Source organism: Pholcus phalangioides, unplaced genomic scaffold (assembly GCF_987345545.1).
Source record: "Pholcus phalangioides strain wild (caught in Gottingen) unplaced genomic scaffold, Ppha-v1.0 ptg000007l_1, whole genome shotgun sequence".
Taxonomy (NCBI): domain Eukaryota; kingdom Metazoa; phylum Arthropoda; class Arachnida; order Araneae; family Pholcidae; genus Pholcus; species Pholcus phalangioides.
The window spans coordinates 376065-395678 of NW_028301600.1; the positions used below are offsets into that span (position 1 = coordinate 376065).

Below are 19614 nucleotides of genomic sequence, written 5' to 3' on the forward strand. Positions count from 1 at the left end.
CGGCCATACATTCCTAACCCCGTTCGATGTTTCAACTGCCAAAAATACGGTCACTCACAAACGGCGTGCCGTAGTCAACCCACTTGCGCAAAGTGCGGTGAGAAGGACCACATTTCGGACAACTGCACTAATTTACTATTCAAGTGCGTCAATTGCGGTGGCGACCACCCCGCATTTGACAGAAAGTGTCCAAAATCCAATGAAGAAAAAGAGATCCAGAAGATCAAGGTCCTCAATAACATCTCATATATCGAAGCACAGCGTTGCATAACCTCTAACCAAGCTCCAATAGGTACTAGATCATACTCTAATATGGTAACAAATCCATCATCAGCTAATACGACTAACAATGTCACCAAAGCATCTGTAACAACTCAGACTGAACCAATAGCTGACACATCAACTCAAACATCATCATCTAATCAACCGTGCAATAGTCGTGGCTGCTGTTGCTCCGCTGGATTCCAGAGGGAGTCCACTACCTCCGAAGAAGAAGCGGGAAAAGCAACGGCTAACACATTCAAAAAATCTGATATTAAACCCAAGATCAATTCTGGAAATAAATCTAAAAAGAAACAGGTAAAGACCGGATATTCAAGAAAAGCGATACAGAGAGCAATTAAATGTCCCACCCTCCAGAATGTATCACTAATTGATGACAAGTCAATTGGTGACATGGATCTTGATAATCCGTCAAAAACTGGTGGTACTCGCCGGAAACTAGACCGAAATAAATTTAAAGACCTTGAACCATCTACTTCTACTTAATTTATGGCCAACATAATTCAATGGAACATTCGTGGTCTTAGATCCAATTACGAAGACCTCAAGGATTTGATCAATCGTTATCATCCTGTTTGCGTGGCACTCCAGGAAACTTTCACAAAGCCCTCGGAGACATGGAACATTAGGCGACATTCCCTGTTCCGTATTGATTACGATGACGGGAGTAGGGCTTGCCGCGGTGTTGCTCTGCTGGTTCCACATCATGTGTCGTCGCACGTTTTAATACTGCACACGAACCTGTAAGCCATCGCGGTGGAAATCTCTACAGGCCTAAGAATTACCATCTGTTCCATTTATTTGCCACCAAATGACACCATCTTACAGACAGATCTAGAAGATCTGATTGATCAATTACCTCCGCCATTTTTTCTTCTTGGAGACTTCAATGCACATAATATGATTTGGGGTTCTAACAGTAACACAGTAAATGGTTGAACGACTGTTAGACGACATGGACCTCGCCATTATGAATGATGGCAGTTTTACCCATTTCCATGCCCCAAACAATAGTTTCACTGCAATAGATCTATCCTTATGTTCACCTACACTCTTGCCCAACTGGTCTTGGTCGGTTGATCCGGACCTCCACGGGAGCAATCATTTTCCTCTAGTGGTTAAGTGCCTTGATCGACGCCATAGCATACCTGAGGGACCTCCCCGGTGGAAGCTTGTGGCCGCCCGTTGGGCTGACTTCACGATCAAGGCAGAAATCACGGAGGATATGGTCTCGCAACCCGACGTCGACCACTGTGTCGACCTTGTGACCAGTTGCATGATCTCTGCAGCAAATGAAACAATTCCGAAAATCTCCTCGAAACTTCCTAAATTTCCTAAACCTTGGTGGAACCCCGAATGTAGTCTTACAATTAAAGCGCAAAAGAAAGCATGGAGAGATTCCGGCGGTACCCTACCCATGATAATAAGTTGGCATTTTTAAAAGCAAAGGCGATAGCAAGAAGAACCAGGTGCCGGGCTCAACGTGAGTCCTGGCAAAAGTTTACGACGGGAATCAATTCATCTAAAGTCATTTGGGACCAGATCCGAAAAATAAATGGTCATTATCAGTCTCATCCTCTCACCATTTTAAATACCAATGGCACTATCATCAGCGATGCAAAATATATTGCGGATACCATCGCCGCCCATTTCGCCACTGTCTCCAGTGATGCGAACTATCCCCCATCGTTTCATCCCATTAAATCATCGGCCAAACGTACATCGTACACCTTCCGGCCTTTTACACTGGAGGGATACAATTCATTGTTCACCTTTCATGAAATGATGACGGCCTTGCAGCGAAGTCCTGACTCAGCTGTAGGGCCCGATGCCATTCATTATTCCAGGATTCGGCATCTCTCATCTGAATCACTCTCACATTTACTCATATTATTTAATCGGATCTGGGTCAGTCATTCATTTCCTGACACCTGGCAAGCAGCCATTGTTCTTGCATTCCCGAAGCCTGAGTTAATAACCTAATAGTTACAGACCTATTGCTTTGACCAGTTGTCTATGTAAGCTCATGGCACGCATGGTCAACTATCGCCTTATGCACTACCTTGAGGTTAACAATATTTTATCTAAACATCAAAGCGGCTTTAGACGGTTCAGGTCCACAACATGCAATCTGTTACACCTTGAGACATCAATAAGACACGCGTTTGTGAAGAGGGAGCATATGATAGCCATATTTTTCGATATAGAAAAGGCCTACGACCGTACTTCGAGGCACGGAATTCTTTCTGACCTCTATAATTGCGGCTTGCGGGGCAACTTGCCCATTTTCATTAAGAACTTTCTTGCTCGCTGCATCTTCCAGGTACGGATCGGAAGCACATTATCAGCTCCCCAAATTCAAGAACAAGGTGTACCTCAAGGTAGCATTTTAAGTGTTACACTTTTTATTTTGAGACTCAACAGGGTGTTGAACCAACTCCCGTTGTCTGTCACTGGCACACTTTATGTGGATGATTGCTGATATCGTATCAATCAGTGAATATGAGGTCAGCCGAGAGACAATTACAAACCGCTCTCAACAAGATCAGCAAGTGGGCTCATGATAATGGCTTCTCTTTCTCCGCCGACAAGACTGTCGCTGTGCACTTTTGTCGATGTCGAGACCTTCATGATGACCCACTATTGTTTCTAAACAATGGTCAAATACCAGTTGTAGAAAACACCAAATCCCTCGGCGTCACATTTGACAAAAAACTTACATTTAAACCTCATATTGCACAATTAAGAGCTCGTTGCATGAAGACGATGAACCTCTTGAAGGTTATCTCGTCTACATCATGGGGAGCAGACCGTAAGTCGCTCCTCCACATATATAAGGCCCTTTTAAGATCGAAGCTTGACTACGGTTGCTGTGGTGGTCGAGTGGTTATAGTGATGAACTCGCGATGCGAGGATCCGGGTTCGAACCCCACAGTGGTGGTCGGCTGAAGTTGGTTTTCTGTGGTTCCCAACTTCAAGGCGCAAATGCGAGCCGATCTCCCCGTTAAAAAGTATCGCCACAGAGAGCAACACTCCTACAACGATAAATCATTCAATCATAACACTTCACATAGTTAGAAAAACTGGTGGCAGATGGCAGCACTACACATAACAAGCATTACAGAGAAACAAAAAACTTCACGCCAGGTTTCACTACAAGTACACGCACATTCCCGCATGTACCGATTCGTTGGGGGTTCCGCGGGAGGGGGGTGGTTGTGTGGGCGGGGTGCATGTGTGGTGTAGCAGTAGTAGGTAGGGCCTCCAAAAAATGGCTCGGGGATCCATGATGTTCTTAAGTCAGCCACCTCGTTGGGCAATTTGCCTGTTGTGGCGTTGTATTTGTATACGTGTCAGCACCTTGGAGCTATCTGAGTGCGCTCGACCCAGTTCATCATCTCGCTCTCCGCATTTGCTCTGGAGCTTTCCGGACATCTCCTATGGAGAGTCTGTATGTTGAATGCAACAAGCTATCTCTTACAACAAGACGCGGACAACTTTCTTTGAAACATTATGTCAAAATGAAGTCTTTGCCAGGTCATCCACTTCATAATGTCACTTTCAATCCGTCATTTCATAGACTTTTTGCTGCTCGCCCTTCATGTGTTCCATCCTATGGTCTTCATATGAGGGCACTCATAGAAGAACTACAAATAAACATTAGTCGCGTGGTGCCAGTTGCCCAGCAACTGGGGCCACGCGACTAATGTTTTCTGCCAGATGTCTCTCTATCATTATCATCATATCCTAGAGCCACCACAGCAGATGTCATATATCGACAGATATTCTTTAGGCACAGGGGTAGGTACAACAGGTACTTCCCGATATATACCGACGGCTCCAAGGGCCCTGGGCATGTCGGTTGTGCCTACATCTGCTGTGAAGAGACATCTTTCAAACTTCCCGACATATTTTCTATTTATTCAGCAGAACTGTATGCAATCCTGCAGGCTCTACGTCATATAAGATGCAAACGCCACCTACGATGCATCATTTATAGTGACTCTCTCAGCGCATTGCAAGCACTGTGTTCCTTCACTTTTCACACTCATCCATTTATTCATGCCATTTTTCATGAATTGAATCACCTCATTCATCATGGTACCACAGTAAAATTTTACTGGGTACCAGGTCATGTAGGAATACCGGGCAACGAAAAAGCAGACACCACAGCTCGAACAACAACCAACATTGATAATAGCCTTTTGGTACCTGCCAGTGACACTTTCTCAATCCTCCGAGAAGTGATGCATCGCCGCTGGCAGGATCATTGGATCAATCAAATAAATAATAAACTTCATGCCATCAAGCCCACACTTGGGCATTGGCATTCGAGCTGCAGAACTAACCGAAAGGAAGAAGTTCTGCTTGCCCGATTACGCATAGGACATAGTCGCATCACACAATCATATCTTTTACTACGAGAGAGTCAACTGCAGTGCCCTCATTGTCAAAGTCCATTTACCATTGCTCATGCTTTTACTTGTTCGCACCATCGTCATCATTTTACGACCGCTTTTGGTCAGAATCATCTTTCACTTCATGACATTTTATCTCACCATTGCGATGCATCTCGCATTTTTCAATTCATCAAAGCCATTGGTTTATATGACAAATTATAGTGTTTTACAATTCATGTCATTTTTTATGTTTCACACATAGTTTTATTTTCTGGACTTAAGTTTCATCATTTGTTTTGGTGCATTTTGGCCTTATTGGCCCTTGCACCATTAAACTCAACATCCAATCCAATCCTAACCTCTCGGTGAGTATAAAAAGGGAAAAAGTCAAATGCTGCCTCTTGGAATCGGCAATAAGTAGGTCCCAGTCTAATTTCCCTCCATGTGCAAAAAGTGACAGTGGTGGAACAGAAATGATAAGATTGTAATGTAGGTCATAAAGATCAGCATTTTGATATGTAACATGGTTGGGGAGGGGGGGGGGTTATCTGTAGATATAAGAAAATCAAAGTTATGTAATATTAATTACTTAGTAATATCAGTTAGACTACACTGTGCTACAGTAGCACTGTAAAGTCTTTTGACAAATGCAATAATGCTTACAGCCAGGGTTGTTTGGTTTAAACCAAAAATCACATAAAAGTGGCCTAAATATAATTTTTTTTCCTTGAAAGATATCACATTGGTTTATTATTAGCCAAAATTTTTCATTCTTACCACATTTTATATTCTTGGGGACATTCTGATGGTATATCTTCAAATGGTATTAGGTGGTATAAGTGTTTTTTTTCCAAAAAGTCTCATAAAAGTAGCTTGAATGCATTGGCATATGCAAAGGGGTTCTAACCCCCCTAGAGCCAAGATTATAGTGTTATTTTGCAGGAAAAAAGGAAAATCCTTCCTTAGAAGTGAAAAAAAATCTAAAACCCCCCTCGAGAAAATTCTGCGTACACCTATGCCTGAATGTATGTATTTTTTTGGTATAAAGTATCTTAGTTATTTAAAGTGATATACAGAAGTCAGAATTTCTCATTCTTACTGCATTTTCTAACCGTTGGCTACATTCTGATGCTCTATTTTTAGCAAATTCATGAATAGGGATTGTATTACACATCTAAATGTAGTGGTGCATTATCTCACAGGGTTTTTTTTTCCTTCACAAAGAAGCAGCAACAGTAGTGACACCATCATGCTAGGGGCACAGGTGGTCTTATAATCCATTAAAGACACCAGCTGTCCCTAAAGGACAAAGACCAGTGTACTTACTAGTAGCTACATTACCCCACAGACATTTTTTCATTTTCTTTCCCATAAGAAGTATCACATATCTCGTACTATATATCACTGTCTTAATATTCAATAATTTTTTTTTTTATACTTTCACCATTAAGCCCAGTTAATCAAGGTTCTACTGTATAGTAGTAACAGATTTACAAAAAATCAGCTATATACAGGGTGATTATAATTTGAGGTTTTGATTCCAAAACTATACAATAAGAACTATTGGTCAGAATGACTTGAAAATTTGCATGGATACTCTTGAAGCAATGAAAATTTCTTTGGCAAAAGAAAAGAAAAAGTGCAAAATGTGCAAGTAGATGATGCTGTACTTGGCCAGCAGGATAATACCACTATGTGTAACCACATCTTTGCGGCACTTCAACAACATCAGTGTGTGGATAGTACAACTTTTATCAAGACGCACATTGCAATACCCTCGAAGCAGCTGCTGAAGAACCATTTCGACAATAACAGGATGACAAAAATTCAAATAAAATGCAAAAATATTTTTTTCTTCAAGATTTAGTAGATTTAGTTACAACAGTCATGTTTGAAACAAAGCAATTTATTGTAATTGGTAAAAAAATAATTAAAATTCATATACCAAAATTTTCATCAATATTCCACTATTTATTTAATTTAACATTGAATCCAATTAAATTAATGTATTTTTAGAATGTCTGCTTTGCTAGGTTGAATTTTGGGCAGGCATTATACTTACTTTAGTTTTTTTGTGAGATTTTCTATTTGTAATAAATTTCTGTTTTTATTAATGCTAATTACAGAAGAGATTGCTTTGCATATAAATATAATAATGAGAACAAAAGTATTTCTATCCCTACTTTTTTGTAATGCTTGGAAATTCTTCCATCAAGTGATAAAAAAATTACATATATCTATAGCCAATATTTCAATAGCTACCTTCTTTCATATATCAACTTTCCTCTATTCTGTAATATTTAAATTAGCTGTTACACAATTTTACAGCACACCAACCAATCTCTCAGGGCACACCGGTTGAAAAACTTTGATGTATAAGTAACGTTTATTTCCGTGCGCCAAGTATGCAATGTGTTAACACTTTAATTTGCCATATAAACGTGGTAAATAGACTTCAACACATTTATTTCACAGTTGTGTCACTGTTTTGTAATAGCATCATTTCATATAAGTTAATATTTTTTGTGGTTAAAACACGGTAGAGAAACAAAATATATTCAAAATACTGTATAATAAAATATTTATTAGCATAAAAACATTTTTTTATAGAAAAACTAATAATTTCATTTATTTTGCTTGATATTGGGTATCAATTATAAATTGGAACTGAAATAACAGATGGAAGAAAAATAAATCTTCAGTACAGCTGCAGTTCTATTACGGATGGTTTTATACACTCACTAAACACCAATCATACATTTAGTCCGAAAAAACATATTTACCATAAATATATGAGCTGCAGCAATGAAATTATCATGAATCTATCAAAAAAAGTAAATTCCATTACTTTTTCTAGTCCAGTATAAGTCCATGATGTCTATAAGACTCTTGAATATGCAGACACCTACTATATAAGCATTGGATTCTAGAGGCCACTTATGCACAACCCCTAACTGCAGCTATTGTCACAGCTCCTACATGCAAGGCAAAACATGAAAAAAGCATTCTTCAGCATACTTTTCACCAGTATTCAGTGGTAACACAGTTATTCCACTCTGTTCAGGCCTTGGAAGAGGCAGCTGAAGATTGATTTCAGCAAGCTTTCACTGCAGACAAAACTTACAAAACATTAAAATAAATTTGTCAAGAGAATGCTTAGCTGCTCTCACCCCTAGGTGTAAAATTATTGGAAATATTGGGAGGGCTCAAACCTATAATATTTCTATAGGTTACTAAGGAGATGGTGACAAATGGTGAGGGGGGACTCTGGGCCCATAGGGCTGGACATAACTTTAAGCCTATGCCTCACTCCTCAATCAATATTTGTTGAATTCCTGAAAGTATTTAATAGGTATCTATTGAAATATATTTTAGAACCACCAATATTTTCAATAACTTTACGTCCATATATGGAGATGTGAATAAATACATTCTGTAGCATTAAAACAATTTCAGAGACATGAACACAATTACCATAAAAATTAAAGCAACTGTACCAGAATTAACCAATTGTGAAAAATATAGAAAACACAGAACACATTCTTTCTTTCTTGCTGTTCTCTTCAAAATAAATTCAGTTTTCTGAAGTAAAAATGAATAAATATCTAGAAAAATATTGACAGTAATAAACTATGTATGTGCAAGCATAACATTCTGCTTAACTTTGATTGTTTAACTTGTACCCATTTCATATAAAAACTTAAAACAATGTTTTGCTTCAAGGAAACACATTTTTCTGGATTTTATGCCGAGGTGAACTCGAAAAGTTATCTGGTCTCAGCTGGACTTGAACCCAGGCCCTCTTGCATACCGGGCAAGCAGGTTGCCATCTACACCACTGAATGAATGAATGAACGCCAGGACTTTGCCACTGGACTTATCCCATTGCCGAGATCTCTTCCAGCACAGCTTCGTGGCAGAGTCCAGAATACTTTATTTTGTGTCGAAAAAGAAAAAAAACCACAAAATTTGTACAACATATTTTCCCTGGACAATTGTAATTGGGTACTGTCACAATTAACAAATTGTGTGGTGATTTCAGACGCGATGGGGTTGAGAGTTGGAGAAAAGTTTCTGGGTTTCGTTAACACAGAATGAATGTACACATATTAGGATGGAGGTATATTTTAAAAGAAATTGGAGGGGGGCCCCCATGCCATCTCCTCTGTTATCTTACACTTGCCATATTATATATACAGAATACAAAAAAAACAAACGAAATGAGAATTTTATTGGGAAATATAAAGTATCCATCGGAGCAAGTCATCTCGCTTAAAACCTTATTGGTGAGCAAATGGGTTTGATAACTTGCAGACTAGAAGCCTGTTTAAAGAAGATTCTGTTGGATCCCAGTCATATGATCAAATTGATCTGAAATCTCTTTGCATTAAAGGAGATATTATATGATGGCGATGGGAAACCAATTGAATGGAAACATATCTTCTTTGTACAAACTCCAGAAAGACGAGGGCATGCATTTGGGAAATAAACTTAGAAACTGACATATTGAGTGGGCAAGGGAGAAGATGGTGAAATTAGCAACACAAGAGTGTTGCTGATACTCTTATGTATCTCTGTCATGGCATAAACCATCCAAATTTTGAAGGATGCTAAGAGACCATTGAGTTCCTTAAAGTTTTCAATGACCTTTTTGACATTTTCAATAGTAAAAATTTATTTGCAAAAGGTCGCATGTCTCCTGCACAAAGCTCGAATAAGGCTGATATTTTTGATTTTTTTGAATAAAGTTGAGACATACATAAGAGGCCTGAAGATCTCTGGTTGCTCAGTATTAGAGAGCATACGAAAAACAGGATTTCTAGGATTTCTTGTGAATATTTAGTTTGAAAATGTTATACATGCATATTGACAACAGCGATTTGACATTTTTGATGACATATAAAATTTCTCAAGATCATCTAGAGATGTTTTTTAGCATTGTAAGAAGTAAGGGTGGCTTCAACAATAATCCAACAGCGAAGCAATTCAAAGCCACATACAAATTCTAACACATCACCAACTACACTCTTCTGCTTATGCCAATTGCATTCCCCTAGACGATACTAATATCTTAAATGTATCCTTGCGCCCAAATTTATACCATGATCATTTCCAAATTTCAGACACTCAAACAGATCAGATTGAAAGTGACAAAAATATTAGCTCAGACATTAACAATAACTTATCACTTCCCAATAATAACACTTTCAGTTACATAGTTAAATATGTTGTAAAAATTTTTTTTTCTCTTTTTGACACAAAATAAAGTGTTCCAGACTGCCATGAAGCTGGGCTGGAAGAGATCTCGGCAACAGGATAAGTCCAATGGCAAAGTTCTGGCGTTCATTCATTCATGTCAGTTACATAGCCAGATTTATAATTAAAAAATTCAAGTCATCAATAAAGTGTCACATTTGCCAACATTCTTTAACTCTACGTCCAGTATATTCAGAACTAATTGAACAAAAAACATAAAAAAAAACATCTGAGGAAGATCAGCATACCCTGGATCGAATACTGAAAAGTTGTGTAAAATTGCGGAGAAAAAAGTAAAATCATGTACAAAAGAAAATCTAATGAGAAAAAATTTAATGCATTTCTTAATTGTGAACACTTTGATGGACATAGACGAAAATCTATTTGACGATTTGAATAACCATATGTTAGAACAAGAACCCTTAAATGATCATAAAGCAATTTTGATGAAATGCATTTTGTTTGAATACTTCGAACTAAGACTCAACCATATTTCCAAATCATACACAGAGGATTTACAGAGATTTAAAACCAGAAGCATTAATACAAAAATTAAGTTATTTAAAGGTCAGTAATGAGCAACAGAGTTTATTTTGTATATAATCTACATTAAATGTAATCAGTAGAGTGTATGTGTGACAGTAAATGTGATAAATCCTGCGATTATGTCTAATTATGTATTAATCTCCGATTTATCACATTTACCGTAACATATACATGTTGCATATAGACTGTCATTATTTGCAAATATATTCTATATTTCATTTGCGTATATACTTCATAAATGTATTTATTGGATGTACTGTGTATATGTTATGCCCATAGTAAATATGATAAATTCGGTTATTATGCATAATAACTATACATATAACTACCTATACATGATCACTGACCCTTTTGGTTTGATAAATTTCATTGCATTTATCACTTTTTACCGGTGATTATGTATAATCCTCAGATCGTATTGATGAATGGGATAAATCATCAAACAAAATACTTAAATTTTTCAGACATTATGCTCAAACTTTCGTCTAGGAAGATGAATTCAATCAGTAATGTTGGTTATGTTTGCATATGTTGATAAATACAGCAAAAGCCAATATGAACTAGGCCAATGAAAAAAATATGCCTCTCTCTCTCTCTCTCTACCTTCTTCACACTTATTTCAGTTTAATTTAATTTTTATGGCAAAATATGCTTAGTGCACGCATCTCATATGGACAGAACTGTTGAGTTGTTGAAAAATAAAGTGATATATTTCTGCATTTCTTCCATATTCATCAAACTTACTAACTCCATTTGAGAATTATTCGTTCATTCGTTAAAAGTGATAAATGCTATGAAATTCATCAAACTTACTAAAAATATTGGTAAGTATGCATAATTTCTGATGATTATGCATAATTACCGATTTATCTCATTTACTGTAACATAAGCATTATATATTTGTTGTATACAGTATTTTGTTTCCTGTGTGTGTACATATTTAGAAAGCTATTAAAAAACTGTTAAATTTCACGAAATTTATGTTGTTTATATTCACTTCCTTAAAATATTCATAAGAATTATAATTTAAAAGCTCAAAAGTCCTATTAGAAATTATTAGGAAGTATCCCTTATGGAAAATAAAAAATTTGTTCTTCAATATTTGTTTATATTATAGAATTTATTTTATTTTTCAAATCTGATGTTCCCTAAATATTTTACAAAAGAATGAATGAAATTCATTGAACAAATGAAGGAAAGTTTTCACCAACTTGATCGAGTCAAATTTCGTTACAGCAACATCCTAGCATTAACACGAAATCACTAGGTTCTGCGAAAACGTGCCAAATGTAATAGCGCAGAACCTGTTTTTTCCCCGACAATACTGTTTATCTTTTCTTCACATTCGACAAGTTTTATGAATAGTGTGCGCTGTCTATATATATCTTTATTCTATGGTAGGGTCCCAGTTTAAACTGGGTACCAGAGGCGCCAACATGAAAAGAATTCTGAGGGGGACTGAAAATCCCTATACTTAAGCCCGTACCAGGAGGCAGAATGGTGCATTATATATTCATGAATTATTGGGCAGGGTTCTAAGCACAAAATGTATTGGGGAGCTCAAACAGAGTCGGCCCCCAGGTTCTGGTAGGCTCTATCCTGGGACTACCCTTTACCATTTTTTTTCCACACTTGTAAATTCACTATAGAGCAGGACCGTACACTGCCCTGGGGCCCCGAGCCATATGGAGAGAGAAATAAATGTACATTATAAATAAATGATATATAAATGTACATTATAACAAATAATGTACATTTATTTTGTATAATTTTTTCTCTTTTAAGGGCCCCTCCCCCAAGAAAATGTCTGGCCTGTTTTAACTTGTCCTATAGGGGCCCGCCGAAGATTACAGTCCAGCAGGAGTGGGATTTATAAATTTAAATAACAAAAAACAATGGTGAAAAAAAATGAATAAACATCGACAATATCATGGACAATTTATCCTTTAACTCTATAATGCCCAGATCGCCCGAAGTCGGCCGAGTAGGTTAATGCCCATAACCGCCTCAAGTCGGCCCAGCTAGGGGGTATGGGTATGTTTTGGTGGGCTTTTGTCACCAACGGGGAAAAAGATGAAAGCTCTTGTCAGAGGCGGGAACGGAACAGACAACTGCAACGCCCTATCAGTGGGATTTTAAAAGCTGATGTACTAGAATGTTCCTTGAGAATGGACTAAGGGTACTCAATGCATTTTACAAAGAGATAATACTGTGAGGAAAGGGGTGTTTTCAATATATATATATAGACAAATTATCTCCCGAAAATCCATTGAAATGAAAGGGTGAACGTCAATGCAAAGGGTGGCATGAATAGAAACTCATAGAGAAAGGGTGGGGAGAGGGAAAGTGGCCGAAATTCGGACGAGTCCACTTCGAACACAAAAAACTTAGTATTTTCATGACCCTCCCAGGTTTTCTATCTCGGCGTTAAAGAGTTAATTTAGCAATAAAATAATGCTTACCTTTTCTATAATCGGCGTCTTCTGTGTGAGCGATTTTGTCTCGGTTGGCACTTTTTTGTATTAGAAACACTATAATTAGTTTAAAACAACCCGAAAATCGCTCGTAACTACATTATGCAGGAGATGCTTTCAAAATGGCGGTCTCCTTTGTTAACGCTCGACTCACTGGAAGGAAAGCCGGGAGAGGAAGAAGAAATGAAAGTCGTTTTCCGTCATTCTTTATGGCAATTCCGACGTTATGGCATGCAAAAATTTGGATTATTTCAAAAATGTCTAATTATTGTACAAGTTATTCTCCTTCGAAACAAAAAGCTGTAAAAATGAGAGTAAAAATATTTTAGAGAAAAAAAGAAAATTTTGCACTTATTGAGTAAATATATTTTTACTATATAGTTTGATATATCGGACGCGTAAAAATTTCCGACGTTCCAACATTGGTGTGATATCGTTGTACTACTGGGGTTATAGGTTATTACTGTTAAACACTAAGTCGTTATGGTATGAGGATGAGCACCATTCTGATATGTCCAAGTTCATTTTAATTTTTTTCCCTATAGAAGCTGTCTCTCACAGACGACATCACACACATTCAAATTTTTCCACCTGAATATTTATTAATAATATCAAAATATTAAATTTTGTATCTAACAATTTATCTAAACAATCTCTTTCAACAATTTAGTTTTTCGACCTATGAAATTCTTAGAACACAATATTTACAAATTATAATATCACAGGCAAACTTTACGATCTCACCAATATTGCGATTTCTGCAGTCTGGGAGTTCAAATCAGCTTGTTTTCACTATTTCACACATCTAAATGTGTTGACCTCATGGGAAGATGAAGGCAGTCTGCATATCCATATTTGTTCTCAGGGACCGTCCATCCCTTTGGCAAAGAGCGCAAACCATCCCAAGATGGTCTCTCTGGGCTGTCATCAGTCATGTCTGTCTGTCTGCATATCCATATACAGCCTTGGCATATCTATTCAGACTGTTTCTAATGTTAGCAAAAGTTCAACTCCAGCCGAGATGGTCTATGGTACTACTTTACGAGGTCCTGGTTCGAACCCCACCATCGCCACAGTAGTGGTCGGCTGAATTTGGTTTTCTGTGGTTCCCAAATTCGAGGTGCGAATACAAGCTGATCTCCCCATTAAAAAGTCTCGCCGCTTAGAGCAACAGGCTTGCAACAGTAAAATCTTTAAACATTACACTTTACTCATAGTTCGAAAAATATGTGGTAGATGGCAGTACTATAACAAGCATTACACAGAAACAAGCTTCACATTAGGTTCACAACATGGACACGCACATTCCAACATGTACCAATTCATTACCACTCTACAGTCACTATAACCACTATTCCAAAAGTCATTCTTTCGCTTTTTCGACGCTTAGTTCGCCCTGGACTGGATTATGCTGTACGGGTTTGGAGCCCATACCTACAGAGGGACATAGACTTGGTTGAGGGGTGCAGAGAAAAGCTGCGCGTGTTCTTATTGGCACACGGGGCTTGAGTTATGAAGAGATACTTCATTTTTTGAATATGTTTACATTGGATGAACGCATGTGTCGAGGAGATATGATCGAAGTGTTCAAAATTTTCAATGTGATGGATAGGAGGACCATGAACTTTTAGTATACCACCAATCGACTGTTTTTACAAGGGGACACCAGTATCGATTGGTAAGGGACAATGCAAGGCTATGGTGTCGCAGGGAATTTTTCTCTAATAGGATTGTTAATGAATGGAATAGCTTACCCCCGGAGATAGTAAATTGTAACACAATTGACACGTTTAAAAAGAAATACGATAAACATGTTGGGGTGAATCGAGAAGCTATCCATACTTAGAATAAGACAACCATAAGTATTCTTTATGGGCATTGTATAATATTTTTATCACGTGTATATATAGTTTATAATTTTTATTAATTGCATTTTTAATTGGGTTGCTTTATTTTTGAAATATATGACATCCATATTTTTATGGGCATCTTTTTGCCGCTGTGGTGGTCGAGTGGTTATAGTGACGGACTCGCGATGCGAGGATCCGGGTACGAACCCTACAGTGGTCGTCGGCTGAAGTTGGTTTTCTGTGGTTCCCAACTTCAAGGCGCAAATGCGAGCCGATCTCCCCGTTAAAAAGTCTCGCCACAGAGAGCAATAATCCTACAACGATAAATCATTCAATCATAACACTTCACTCATAGTTAGAAAAACTGGTGGCAGATGGCAGCACTACACATAACAAGCATTACAGAGAAACAAAAACTTCACGTCAGGTTTCACTACACGTACACGCACATTCCCGCATGTACCGATTCGTTGGGGGTTCCGCGGGGGGGGGGGGTGCGGGCGGGGTGCATGTGTGGTGTAGCAGTAGTAGGTAGGGCCTCCAAAAAATGGCTCGGGATCCATAATGTTCTTAAGTCAGCCACCTCGTTGGGCAATTTGCCTGTTGTGACGTTGTATTTGTATTAGAAGTTCCACAGAGGAATATGGACGATGTACTACTTTACATCTTCCATGCAATTTTTTCAGAGACTCTAGTCAAAATGTGTCTCACTCAGATTTCGTCCTGAGACTTTGCAGAAAGGTGTCTGAACTGTGTCCAGTTCCTTCTAGCCACTATAGTTCAGCCAGCCAGACATACCAGCCCAGCCAGCCATCCATCCATCATCTTCAAGATCTGATGAAATGAATATCATTGAAAGGCACAGCAGCAATTTAGTTAGATCATCTCGGTGAAATATTTTTTGACATTGGCTTGAAAGAATGGAGTGGATATGGGTATGTACATTAGTTACACTGTAATGAAAACAACGGTAGAAAGAGAGTGTGATATAATAATTCACATGTGGTATATAAGGACGTTAGTCCTGACTGCAGCTGGATTGCCAGAACCAATCATCAAGGAAAGCACATCTCAGAAATTAACATATCAATTTGATCAATAAATATGCAAAAAAAAAATTAAACTTTTATATACATATTTTTCTAGATTATAATATATGGTTAGAATCAAGGGGGGAATTTATGAAACAAATGACAACATATGTGGTGTCATTTGGTGGGCGAGGATCCGGGTTCGAACCCCACAGTGGTGGTCGGCTGAAGTTGGTTTTCTGTGGTTCCCAACTTCAAGGTGCAAATGCGAGCCGATCTCCCCGTTAAAAAGTCTCGCCACAGAGAGCAACAGTCCTACAACGGTAAATCATTCAACCATAACACTTCACTCATAGTTAGTAAAACTGGGGGCAGATGACAGCACTACACATAACAAGCATTACACAGAAACAAACTTTACGTCAGGTTGCACTACACGTACACGCACATTCCCGCATGTACCTATTCGTTGGGGGGTTCCGCGGGAAAGGGGGGTGCATGTGTGGTGTAGCAGTAGTAGGTAGGGGCTCGGGGATCCATGATGTTCTTAAGTCAGCCACCTCGTTGGGCAATTTGCCTGTTGTGGCGTTGTATTTGTATTTGTATATCTTTAAATGCATCCTCATGCTACCTCCTCCTTCCACCATCTTCCCTTGTTACTTCCTCTCCGTCGGGTTCCTTGGTGTCTTGGCAGTCCCTTTATTTTCTTCATGACGCCATCTTCCCCAAGTGGGTTCTTTTGATAGATCTGAACCTCAAAAAGCCTTAAATTATATTGATCCTCTGAAAGAAATAAAAAATGCAGATCTGGATGCTCTCACACAGAATGCATATTTTTTTCCTAGACACTTTTATCTGTATTCATTTAGAAATTCCTATTGAAGAATTTTTTCATACGAATAGGTGTATATAACAATTCTTTTTTCATTATACATGTATTCATCAAAGTCTGAAAAAAAACAAAAGTTCGGAAACATGTTTTTGCTCATACATGTGAAGTTTATGCATTATAAAAAGGAGATACTCAATACTGTACTTGGGTGATGACCTTGAAGAATTAAAAAAATTCTCTTTATTAACTGAGCAAGATAGCCAAATATTTCCAAACAGAAAGGTGAGCATCTTTTAATTAGTATGTACCCAAGATGGTGAAAAATTAAGAGTATGGATATAATAATGTTGCAAAAGTTACAAGTTTTATATCCTTCGTCGGGTGTGATGGAAAAGATCAGTATTGACAAACACAACCCTTAAAAAAAGTATTTAATAATGGGACGAGGAAATCAAAATGATCAACAGAAACATCACAAACTAGTGAATGAACGAAATGAAATTTATAGAATAAGAGTGAGAGCCCTGAAAATGATTTGTTGAAATTAGACAAATATAGCTTCAGTTGAATTTGAAGTAATGATCAAACAAAACATTGCATTGGAAAAAAGTATCTAATATTGAGTTTTTGATGACGAAAAATATCTTGTATTGAGTTTATGCTGGTAAAAAAATCTGATATGCAAATGAAATGAGATGCAGAATTTTTTTTTCTTGCAGCTGGTAATATGCATGAAAAGGATATTCCAGTCCTAGCATATAGTAGATGAGCCATTCAAGTTGTTTTTGTGCTGAAATGTTTTTAAGTATGGCCAAATGTTAAGAAATTGGTAATAACATTAAAAAGAACATTGAACACATATTAGAGGATGGTAATACATAAATAGAAGAGGTAGAATGAGAGATGAATTTTCACTAGGAATGATATCAAACTTAATATATCTAAGGACAGAGTCAGAATGCCCTTATTTTATTATGCTTTTAAAAAATTGTTAAAATTATGCTTTTGTGCACTTTTGCATTGCATATGTATTGACTTCGCACGTTGACAGGATATAGAAATTCATAACCTAGGGCTATCAACACAAAAGAGATATATATGAAATTTCTTGCTATTCCAGTTTTTAGATCAAGTTATAGATGGCTTTAAGTGTGTCAGTTTGATTATACGCTCACCCTGTATTTGATTTTAAGTTATTCACAAGCAATCATAATTTGTTAGATTTTTGAGTTATACTGAAATTTGCTTTGTACTAAATGAATTTCATGAATTTATTTTCTTTGCATAGAAGCAATTTTTGATTAATTTTAATGTTTTCATCATTTCAAGAATGAACATGTAAATTTTGAATGAGAGATTATCAGAAGCAAGGGTGAATGCATTATTTTCAACCATTGTCTGTATCATGGTCAAAGTGCCTATCTCTGGTTAAATAGCAGGAACTATGGAATCTCTTAATCATATGACACATGTTTCGGTGAATGCTGGGCAGCGTTTTTTTACTATATGGGTCATTCCCAAAAAAGTGTACATTCCACTTTTTTTGAAATTAAAAATTCAAAGTTGAATTTTCAAAATTAAATTGATCTCAAATGATTTGAAGTTTAATATTTCATAAATATTTTTCACTTTTATTTTGCAATAATATTTTATTTTTTGGGTTTTATGACTGAAAGTCATGGATTTTGTCCAGTCTGTTACGAAAACAAATATCGCTGTAAAAAGAAAAATGTTATTTCTGCTTTTTTTACCCCTCAAAATAATGAAATCAGCTTATTTCTTACACATATGCTAAAAAAGGCAATTTTAAAATTTTTTTGACCTTTTTTCTGTCATTTTGATCATTTTTCATGATTTTTTTGAAGTAGCACATCGAAAAGTTTATTTTATAACTATATTTAGTGAACTGAACTCAAAACTTTTTATTATGGTGATCAATTTCAATTTCTTCATATGCAATTCAGTAAACAGATATTTAAAAAGTGCTATTATAATAGCCATTGATTTTTTAACATATTTGTAATTTTCACAAAATTTATGTATATCATCTTAAAGAAACATTGATTAAAAGAAAATGACTATTTTTTTGCCAATTTTTAAGAACATGATCGCTGTGCCACTTATTCTTAAAAATATGGTTATTAAACTGAAATTGTAAAATTGGAATGTCTAAAGATTAGAAAATCCTGTTGCAGAAGATTCAATATTGATTTTATCAAGTCCTTACAAATGGTCAATCTGAAAAATGGATCTGGGTCTTCCTAAAACTTGTTTATTAAAAATTTCTTTATTTGAATAAAGATTGTTGTTTATAGATCATGATTTATTTTAACAGGTCTGCTTATTATGTTGAGACTGTAGCGTCTAAAATAGGTGTAAAATCACCACCACTTACTCCTGTTCAGATAACAATGGCTCGAACAAGATGGTGTGCAAATTTGGTATATGAATTGTTTCTATTATTTTTTGTGATGACTTTTTTTTTCTGAAATTTTAATAACACAGAGTATTTCAGTTTGTTTAGTTTTGGTTAAACCTATCAGTCAACTACAATTTTAGTGACTAAGTATTGCATTTAAATTTTGTTAGTTTTGGTTAAACTAATGAACTGAATTAGCATAGCAGAGATGCCACTGACGTGCTATATCTTATCAAATACTCCAAGTTTTGGAAAAAGACGCATGAAAATTTAGTTCACACTTCCCACGGGACGAATATATGCATGAATAGTCCGCGACTTTAAAGTTACACACCAATGAGCAAAAAAGCTCTACTTTACACGTTTCCGTGTTTTCTTTTCATGTCCTGCAAAACGTCATGTTCGCTCTTCCCTCTACTTCATCTATATACTTCCTGCAATATACCTAACAAGTCCTAGCTAGTATCGGTAGCTAATCCCTATCTTGACTTTATTAATTTCTCTTTGCAAAACACTACACTTAT

The 19614-nt window shown here is 36.8% G+C and overlaps 1 protein-coding gene across 5 annotated transcripts in view; it reads left to right on the forward strand.

Annotated features, from left to right (window-relative positions):
* Window positions 1-19614, forward strand: part of LOC149084774 (transmembrane protein 65) — a 102094-nt gene that overhangs the window by 70587 nt on the left and 11893 nt on the right. For 3 of the 5 annotated variants that reach the window (XR_016192757.1, XM_089232516.1, XM_089232517.1), the window contains one exon: window positions 19007-19112. Coding sequence is in view for 3 of the 5 variants with exons in the window: in XM_089232516.1 (XP_089088642.1) it covers window positions 19007-19112 (106 nt within the window). In the remaining 2 variants the exon portion in view is untranslated. Of the gene's footprint in view, window positions 1-18000; window positions 18224-19006; window positions 19113-19614 lie in introns of those variants that run through there. The other 2 variants (XM_089232518.1, XM_089232519.1) reach the window with 2 other exon arrangements.